This window comes from Leptopilina boulardi, unplaced genomic scaffold, assembly GCF_019393585.1.
Source record: "Leptopilina boulardi isolate dan_hultmark-lab unplaced genomic scaffold, ZJU_Lbou_2.1 LbouV2_165, whole genome shotgun sequence".
Taxonomy (NCBI): domain Eukaryota; kingdom Metazoa; phylum Arthropoda; class Insecta; order Hymenoptera; family Figitidae; genus Leptopilina; species Leptopilina boulardi.
In genome coordinates, this window is record NW_026137713.1 from 4,555,911 (window position 1) to 4,566,228 (window position 10,318).

The 10,318-nt window shown below is 28.2% G+C and overlaps 1 protein-coding gene across 1 annotated transcript; it reads left to right on the forward strand.

Moving 5' to 3' along the window:
• Positions 1–936: 936 nt before the first annotated feature.
• Positions 937–5,777, forward strand: LOC127277057 (alpha-tocopherol transfer protein-like). Its single transcript, XM_051297871.1, has 7 exons — positions 937–1,355; positions 1,430–1,595; positions 3,696–3,800; positions 3,887–4,031; positions 4,393–4,503; positions 4,851–4,953; positions 5,014–5,777. The coding sequence occupies exons 1-7, from the start codon at positions 1,226–1,228 to the stop codon at positions 5,163–5,165; spliced, it is 912 nt and encodes a 303-aa protein (XP_051153828.1). The 5' UTR covers positions 937–1,225; the 3' UTR covers positions 5,166–5,777.
• Positions 5,778–10,318: the final 4,541 nt, after the last annotated feature.

The window sequence follows — 10,318 nt, forward strand, 5'->3', positions numbered from 1 at the left end:
TAAATTTATTATATCCACGGCATATATATACGATAATTAATATTTTAAGGCATATAATTTCGAGGAGAATATATAAACTATTTTTCATCTTAGATGCAACCGAGTGTCAAGCCATTTGTTTGAAAAATAGTTGCTCGAGAGGATGAAACTTTAAACAGGAGAAAACAATGGCTAATTAAAATCTTGACACAGGGAGAGAAGTGGTTGGTCGTAACTGAAACAAAAGATGCAAGAGGAGCATATCGATTTCAGAAAGTTAACCGGTGCTCGACTCGTTTTGCATGCATTATTGCATTAGCATAATTTCCGCACTTTTTTCATTACACCGGAATCCCGTATCTCTCTCTTTCTCTCTCTCTCTCTCCTCTCCTATCCCTCTGACTCATAAATGGATTTTTCTATGCAATTTCTATTTGCATATTTTTTACATAATTACATAGAAGCCTAGGGTCGAACCAACTATTTTCTAAGAAAATAAATTTCACCTTTCTAACCCACCAAAGTAAAACACGGAAAGTACATCGGATAACACACACACACAGAATGCATCGTTTACAAATAATCTCCTTTGCCTGAACATTAAACTGACAACAATTTTAATTAATAAGTACCTACAATGAAAAAGAAATTTATTTACTTCAAATAATCGACTATTATCAAATAAATATTTATTTCAAGTCGATTATTTGAATCATATAAAATTTTTTAAATAATTTTAAAAATTTTTAATTGTTACCCATAAGAATAATCATAAACCGTAACTTTGTTTTGAAAAAATCGTTTACCTTGTGAAAATGTAATTAACTTAACAATTGAAATCGCGATCACGCACAAGAATCTCTTATTTGATCGTGAATTGAATTCGTTACTTGTGTGTGTGTGTGCAATACTTTCGCTTAATACAAAGAAGAAACTTGGGCATAGAACTGACAGTCTTGTTGAAAACTCGACAAAGAAGCTATCTCCAATGATACTTGTGCAGAAACTTTGATACTCAATTGTGCATCGTGTTTCAAAACAAAAAAAAAAAAAAAGGTGTGTAAGTGAACTTATAGTTTTCAATGACTATTCGAATGAAAAATTGACTTTCCGCGGTAAAAAGGATATTTGTGGAAAAACTTTTTCTGTACAAGATATCTTACTTGTAGTACTTTGATAAAAATAATAAATAACAAAATAGTTACAATTCCAATAAGAATTTAAATTTAAAATTACAAACAACAATATGGCACTAACATTGGAATCATGCAGTTTAGAAGAAAAGTGTTCATTCCTAGGGAGAAATTATGAGGAATTAGAAGAACTTCGTGAAAAATTAAAAGACTGGATCAAAGCACATTTGCATCTTCCTCAAGGTTATTAAATTTTTTCTAAATTCTGATCCTAAATTGGAAATAAAAATCTTGTTATTTTTTTTTTTTTTTTTTAGAAATTCCTGATACAACTCTAGAATGTTTTCTGTTGAATACAAAAATGAGCCTGGAGCAAGCAAAACAAAAACTCGACATGTACTACTCCATAAGACGTTTGGTGCCTGAACTTTTTACAAATCGAGATCCCATGGGATCGGGAATATCTGATGTCCTTCAAATTGTGTATGTTTGATGCATACAAAATTTTTGTTCAATATTTAGAAAAAAAATTGTCTTTAAACAAAAATAATTCAGAGTGTCTATATAAAAAATTACGAAAGAACAATTCCCTGACATTTCCTATGACTAGGTTTCCCTAATATATTATTAAATATGGTAACTTAATATATAATGTATTCCACGCCAAATCATACACCCATTTGCAAAAATTAAAATGGCACGGTTTTTGCTCTATTTTTCACGTAAAACTAGAGCAGAAATAAAAAATGGCGCAGTTTTTGCTCTACTTTTTTCGTAAAAATATTGCAAAAAGGGTGCCACTTTAATTTCTGCTCTAGTTTTACTGAACAATATAAATTTTAATTTCTGATCAAATTTTTCAAAAAAAAAAAAAAATAGGGCAGAAATTAAAGTGGCGCTTTTTTTGCTCTATTTTTCCGTACAAGTAGTGCAGAAATTTTTGCCATTTTTGGTCTATTTTTTGCAGAAATTAAAATGACGCTTTTTTTTACAAAAAATAGAGCAGAAACTGCGCCTTTTTAATTTATGCACTAGTTGTACGGAAAAATATAACAAAATCGGCGCCATTTTAATTTCCGATTTAATTTTTCAAAAAATAAGTAGTGCAGAAATTAAAGTGGCGCCATTTTGCAATATTTTTCCGTAAAAATAGTGCAAATAATAAAATGGCGCCGTTCTTGCACTATATTTCCGTAAAACTAGAGCAGAAATTAAAATGTCGCAGTTTTTGCTCTAGTTTTCTGTAAAAATAGACAAAAAACGGCGCCATTTAATTTGTGCTCCAGTTTTACTGAAAAATAGAACAAAATCGGTGCCATTTTAATTTCTGATATGATTCTTCAAAAAAAAAAAAAAAAAAAATAGTGCAGAAATTAAAGTGTTGCTTTTTTTGCTCTATTTATCCGTACAACTAATGCAGAAATTAAAATGGCGCTATTTTTTGTCTATTCCCGTGTAGAAATTGCCATATTTGGCCCACAAATGGCTTGAAACGCCTCACCCAATATAGGCCAGACCTGGAAAGCGTCAAAATGTGGCTTTATCTTGTGGCCCAAATCGGATAAAGCGTTTCATGCCAATTTATAAACACCCCACTTGGCCCAGGTTTGGACCATGACAAAATTTCTACCCGCGTTTTCACGAAAAAATAGAGCAGAAATTAAATTGCCGCCATTTTAAGGTCTATTTTTTTAATTAAAAATAAAGCAGAAACGGTGCCATTTTAATTTCTGATCTAATTTTTCAAAAAAAAAAAAAAAAAATAGGGCAGAAATTAAAATAGCGCTTTTTTTGCTCTATTTTTCCGTACAACTAGTGCAGAAATTAAAATGGCGCAGTTTTTGGTCTACTATTACAAAAAACTAGAGCAGAAACGGCGCCATTTCAATTTATGCACTAGTTGTACGGAAAAATAGAACAAAATCGGTGCCATTTTAATTTCTGATATGATTCTTCAAAAAAAAAAAATAGGGCAGAAATTTAAGTTGTGCTTTTTTTGCTCTATTTTTCCGTACATCTAGTGCAGAAATTAAAATGGCGCCATTTTTTGTCTATTTTCACGAAAAAGTAAAGCAGAAATTAAATTGCCGCCATTTAAAGGTCTATTTTTTTTACAAAAAATAGAGCAGAAACGGTGCCATTTTAATTTCTGCACTAGTTGTACGAAAAAATACAACAAAATCAATGCCATTTTATTTTCTGATTTAATTTTTCAAAAAAAAAAAAGTAGTGCAGAAATTAAAGTGGCACCGCGATTTTGTCCTATTTTTCCGTACAACTAATGCAGAAATTAAAATGCCGCTGTTTTTGCTCTATTTTTCCGTACAACTAGTGAAGACTTTTAAAATGGCGCAGTTTTTGTTCTATTTTTGTGTAAAGAAAAAATTTTGAAAATTAGAAATCATAAATTAGAAAATTAGAAATCAAAATGACTTTTCCATATACAAAAAATCAATACCATGACTTTTTCCTGACATAAAGAGTTATTAGACACCCTGTAATTATTTCAAAATTTCTCATCATCAACAGTAGAAATTGCATAAAGAAAGAAAAATTCATTTATATTGATTATACAATTTGCAGAAAATGGGTCGCTCTACCAAAATTAACATCCGAAAAATACAGAGTCAGCATTCTAAAAACTATAGACACTGACGATGTAATTTACAATCCCTGGGAAATGTTTAAGTAAGTTTTTGGTATTTTTCTAAAAATTTTCTAATCAAACATTATTATTGAAAAATGATATTCAAAAATGAAAATCTCGGTTTCAGATATTCTTTTATGATTGGCGATGTACGCATTTCAGAATGTCGTAGCCTGGGGGATATCTACATTTATGACCTTTCAGGAGTACGACTGGGCCGTCTCGCCAAACTTACGCCAACAATACTAAAAAAGTGTGAAGTAACTGCCAGGGTGAGTTTATAACACCATGCGGGTTTCCTCTATATTTGCAAAATATGCAGATTTTTTTTTTTGAAAACGGTATTATCGACTCAATGAAAAATTGAAAACGTCTCTACCTCTCATCTATATTGTATAACATATACACATTTATGTATTGCACACATATTGAAGCAGCAAACTGTATTCACTTTCTAGACCAACATCTCATATTTCATCCAACTTATCTCTTGTGACTATGTTCTCATCAATATTCATTTTATCGTTCAAATATTCAAAAGCTCCACTTAGATTAAGGAAATCTATTATATATATAGAGAATTTTAGAAAATATCCCAAAAATTGATATTATTATTATTTTTTTTAATTACAGAAAGCCTATGCTGCAAAAATTGTTGGAATTCATTTTATCAATGCGCCAAATTTTGTTGATCGTTTGGTAAATTTAGTGAAATCATCAATAAAACCAAAACTAGCAGAAAGAGTAAGAATTTTTTTTTTTGATTCAACAAATAAATATTATAGAAAAATAAATAATAATTTGTATCTTCTTTATAAATTTACGGTTATCATGCTTGAAAATCCCGATTTCGCGCTTCATTTATATGTATACGTTAGGGTGACCCCATCTGATGGCTCGAACCGCTCGTGGCTCGCCTGGTTAAATTTAATAGCTCGGCTGATTTTCCCGGTATCGATGGCTTGGTTAATGGCCTAGACGAAAATTACATTTTCAAAACTTTAACAGTAGAGATATACATATCTCATTGGAAATTTATCAAAATCACAAAAATGATTATAATTTTAATTATTAATTTTCTACTTTCACAGGTTCATGTTCATTCAACTTACGAATCACTTTATGATTTTATACCAAAATCTATTTTACCTACTGACTATGGTGGCGAGGAAATGCAAATAGACGATTTAGCAAGTGAGTTTGAATCAATTATATCATTTAACAATTCTTTCATAATTTTAATATTTAATTTAGAAAAATGGCAAGAAAAATTAATAGATCTACGAGATTGGTTTTTAAAAGAGGAACAAGTTCTCACTGATGAATCTCTAAGAGCTGAACCAATGATAAATCCTGATGATCTCTTTGGAACGTATGGCTCATTCAGAAAATTAGACGTTGATTAATCAATAATTGAATATAATAAAAAAAAAAAATTCACAATAAATATTTATATTCCAAATAGAAAATAAGCTAAAAGAAACACTAAAACATTTCTTTTGAAAAACTGAGACAATTCCAAGTTTCATCCCTGTCAACGATCTTTGAGGTCGCGTATCGAAGACTCTCTAAATGGAAATTCGTTGTAGCGAAGTTTCTAGATACGATGATGAACACTCGAATCTTTCACGCGCGAAAAAAGAATTGCATTTTCCTTACAATATGATATCCGTTTAATGTCAATATTCTCTTTCCTTATTTTCCTAATTCCAAAAAAAATTTTTTCTTTTATAAAAAATTATAAATTTTTATTTTAATAAAATTTTTCAACGCATAATTAATTTAAAAAAAATTTTTTTTTGTTTTAAACTTAACATGCATACAATATGTATGCTTTTTACAACTTTTTATCAAAGTGACAAACGATATTTTCAAAACAACGACAAGACTGCTTGATATGCATGAGTTTCATTTGTATGTAGTGAGGTTTGTTTAATTTCAAACAACAATTTTTCACAAACTGAAATAAAAAATAAATGTGCATAATAAAAAAAAAAAAAGAGCTAAAAATTATTTTCTACATCTGATTAAACTAACCAACAGGAAAAAGCATGTAAAAATAAAGAAGATAAAATTATTTAATATATAACTCAGTTCGTAAAGAAAAATAATTATGTATATTTTATAAAATATTCTATAGAATTTGTAATTATTTATCAAAAAATATTTTTATTTCTTTTATAAGTCACATCATTTTACTTTAGTGAATTCAATAAGTCGATCTTAAATTTTTCTCATCCAAATACCAATGTGCTTTTCCCTCTATAAAAATCAGAAAATCGACATATACGCTACTGAATAATGGATCGACCATGGATCGTCCAGAAAGAGCTAGAAATGTGATTTTAGGGTGAACCTCAATATTTCTCCCTTTGTCAATTTTCTAGTTCCTCTTCGTTATCATTTTCCAATAAAATCTTTTCATTTCTTTTTCATTATACATTTATTTTTTTCAATAGAGAAAAAAAAAAATATATACAATTATTTACCCACTTATTTTTTTTATATAATTTAATGTATATTCAAAATATGAATGTTTATTCAAAGTATAATAACAATTGAATTTTTATATTTAATTCAAAATACATGACAATTGATCATTAGAAAAATATATATTTTCAATGAATCATAAAAGCATTGAACCTAAAATTTTTAATCTAAATTATCAAAGTCAGCAGGCAAGAGAGAGTATACATAGATATATATATATACAATAACAATGCATTTGCATATCAACCTATATTATTCCCGCATGATATATCATTATACAAAAAGAAGATAGAATGCAATTTTAAGCTTGGATCCACAAACTGCTCGTAAATTTTATAACACTTGCGATAGCATCAGTTAACATGACTCATGCATTAGCGTGTGCTGAAATGAAAATAACACACAGCGTTGAACACTGATGCACAGAAAATCACTGAACGTTTTTATTAAAATTACGAAAAAAAGAAAAACAAAATTACGAGGAGAATGAATAAAAGACACTTTTAACCATTATCACCTTTGTATATAAATTGTGTAGTAAAATAATTACACATTATATACAATACATATCAAAAAAGCATTCCCTAAAAATTCGAATTTGAATCACAAAAATAAACATTTTCCAAACATCATTTTCATTTTATTCACTTAGGATCACAAAAGGAAAATAAGTCACACAACATTTTTGAAAAATATAAATTTTAAAATTGGATCTGACATCGACTCCATAGAAACTAGATTCATGCTTCGAGTAAAATTTTTATGTCATAAAAATTTGCAAGCTGTGCGAGGCTGTTGCATTTTTCACGAGTTGAGAGGGAAAAAAAATTAGTTGCTTAAATTTTCGTCAATTTTTTTTCTGAAAAAATCTTTGAAAATTACAGAAAGTGCATATATATATATATATATATATATATTTATATTAAAGCATCAAAAAAGAAAAAGAAGATAAATAACAAAAGTGTATTTGTAGAAAAGAAAACATGAATTTTCAAGGAAAAAAAAAAAAATTCCGACACACAAACCATAACCATATTTATTTCTACTATAACTTATTATTTATCGAACAAATTTTTCTCCAGATCATCTCAGAACACGAAACCACACGTATATATATATCTAAAATAATATTTCAGAACCTTACTATATATCTTTTACTGAAGTATATAGTTTTCTGTTTCCACACAAATGGGATATTACATTTCCTTTGTTTAAATTTTTATACCAAGTAGTAATTTCTTTTGCTATTTTTTTTTTTAGAGAGAAATTCGATAACTTTTTCACAATTGTTTTCAAAAGTATCAACATCTGAATAGTTCAATGAAAATGTTGATCTATTAAAATACTACCAACAAATCGAACTAAAATCATGAACACATACGGAACTGAAATATAATCTTATAATGAAATTCATAATTCTAAATTACAAACGAAACTTTGAATTTAGATTCTCTATCAAACTTAACGAGATTCAAATTCAAGTCTTTGCAACGCATTAAGTCACGCGGTGAATTTCAAAATCCTTTGATACAGGGTGATTTATAATATGTGAACAACCTCTTGTCACAGAAAACTAGACAAAATTCTAAGAGGGACTATTTGGTTAAAAATTAAAAAAAAAATTTTTACAAATTTATAAAAATAAAGATATTTTTTACGTTTTTTGGTTATCCGTAATGCATTCCGTGAAAAAACAAATGGATGACTTCCGATTGAAAGAAATGTTGTGATTGGTTAGTTTAAGAGAAAGTCACTAGAAATTTTCTTTTTTTAATTTGAAAATGTAAACAGAAAATGTTTACAAAATTATTAAATTAAAAAATTAAATGTAAAATAAAAAGTGAAGTGAGTGTAGAAAAATAACCTAAAATGGAATACCAAATGTTTTCTTCGATTTGTTTAACTCAAGGTAAGTAGAGAAAAAATAATTTAAAAAAAACATTCCAGGTTAAGTAGGGTTAACTTGTATACATTTTATAGTTAAAAAAAAATTACTAACACCTGAATAAATAATGATTTAAAACTAAATAATAAAAATAAATAAAAAAATTCATCAATTAATTAATAAATTTTATTAAAAAAAATTGATTTTTTTTTTTAAATAATAAAATCACTAATTTTATTAGATTAAAAAAGAAAAATTGATTCTGGAATGAATCTTTTGATTGATTTCAGAATAATTTTTTTGGAACGTCAAAATTTTTGTTAATTTTAATAATTACGTAAATAATTAAAAACTATGAGATTTTCCATTTTTCTATTATTTAATTGAGCGAAAAATTTTTAAAACATTTTTATCATCTTTTTAAATTTAATTAATAATAAAATTCATTAAAAAAAACGTCTGAAAAAAGCTGCCATCTATTGGCGCTTACTGTCAAACAACAAACTTTTCTAATTTTTTTTTGACAAATTTTTTGTATCAAATTTTTAATTTGAAAAATAATGAATTCTCTAATTTTATTGAATTATACAAAAGAAATTGATTCTGGAATCAATTTTTGGATTGATTTCAGAATCAATTTTTTTTTTGCAAAAATTTTTTTTTGTAACGTCAAAATTTTTGTTAATTTTAATAATTACGTAAAAAATTAAAAACTATAAGTTTTTACATTTCTCTATTATTGAATTGAGCGAAAAAATTTTTAAAACATTTTTATCATCTTTATGGGCCAATAAACATAAATATTTTTTTTTTATTTTTCATTACCACTCGTCGGAAAATACATATTTTTCTCCCGTTACACAGGTAAGTAATGGTGTACTTTCGGTGCGTGTGTTAGAAAATAGTATATTGTGCGACAAGGACAGAAAATTGGTTTTTCTTCGGCTCGGGCGAAAAACTTCACACAAGTAAAAAAAAGCTTCTTTCCCGTGACACACACGATATTTTTTACCACAAAGGTAGGAGTTTCGCGGCAAAATATAAATATAATCACCTGGAACCAGGGGCAGCGCCTCGGTCCCGACTATAGAAAAACCAAATAATAAGAATAAAAAATTGGTCGGTCAAGAAGACTCGTGTTGTATTTCTCTCCCTGTCTGCCATTACTTTCTGCTCCTAGCGAGCATTTTATTCCCGCTACACTTAATCAATCAAAAAATGCGATTTCTGCCCCGCCACGAAAGCATGAAAAAGAGCGAAATTCATGCCTGTGTAATTTTTTTCCACCCATAGTTCGCCATATTTTGCCCATAGTTCAGAAATTTTGAAAAAAGTTATTTTTTCCCCCATACTTTGAACTGATGCTAAAACTGTTTCAAATAACAATACTAAAACTGGTGCAAAATTTGTTTTAGAACCATTTTTAGAAGCAGTTTTGGCACTAGTTTTAAAACCATTTTTAGCAGCAGTTTTAGCACAAGTTTTAGAACCGTTTTCAGAAGCATTTTTAGCAACAGTTTTAGAACCATTTTTAAAAACAGTTTTAGCACCAGTTTTAGAACTGATTTTTTTAGATTGATTAAGATTGATTGATTTTAGATTGATTAAGATTAACTATTACTAAAACTGTTTATAAAAATGGTTCTAAAACTGCTGCTAAAACTGGTGCTAAAAATAGTTCTAAAACTGGTGGTAAAACTGCTACTAAAAATGGTTATAAAACTGGTGCTGTAACTGCTGCTAAAAATGGTTATAAAACTTGTGCTATAACTGCATCTAAAAATGGTTCTAAAACTGCTTCTACAAATGGATCTAAAACTGGTACTAAAACTCCTTCTAAAAATGGTTCTAAACCTGGTACTAAAGTGGATGCTAAAAATATTACTAAAATTGGTGCTAAAACTGCTTCTAAAAATGGTTCTAAACCAGGTGCGAAAGCTGATGCTAAAAATAGTTTTAAAACTGGTGCTAAAAATGTTTCTAAACCTGGTGCTAAAACTGTTTATAAAAATAATTCTAAAACTTGTGCTAAAACTGCTGATAAAAATGGTTCTAAAACTGGTGCTAAACATACTTCTAAATGTGTTTCTAAAAATGTTTCTAAAAATTGTTCTAAAATTGGTGCTAAAGCTGGTGCTAAAAGTGGTTCAAAAACTGAAGCTAAAACTGCTGCTCAAAATAGTT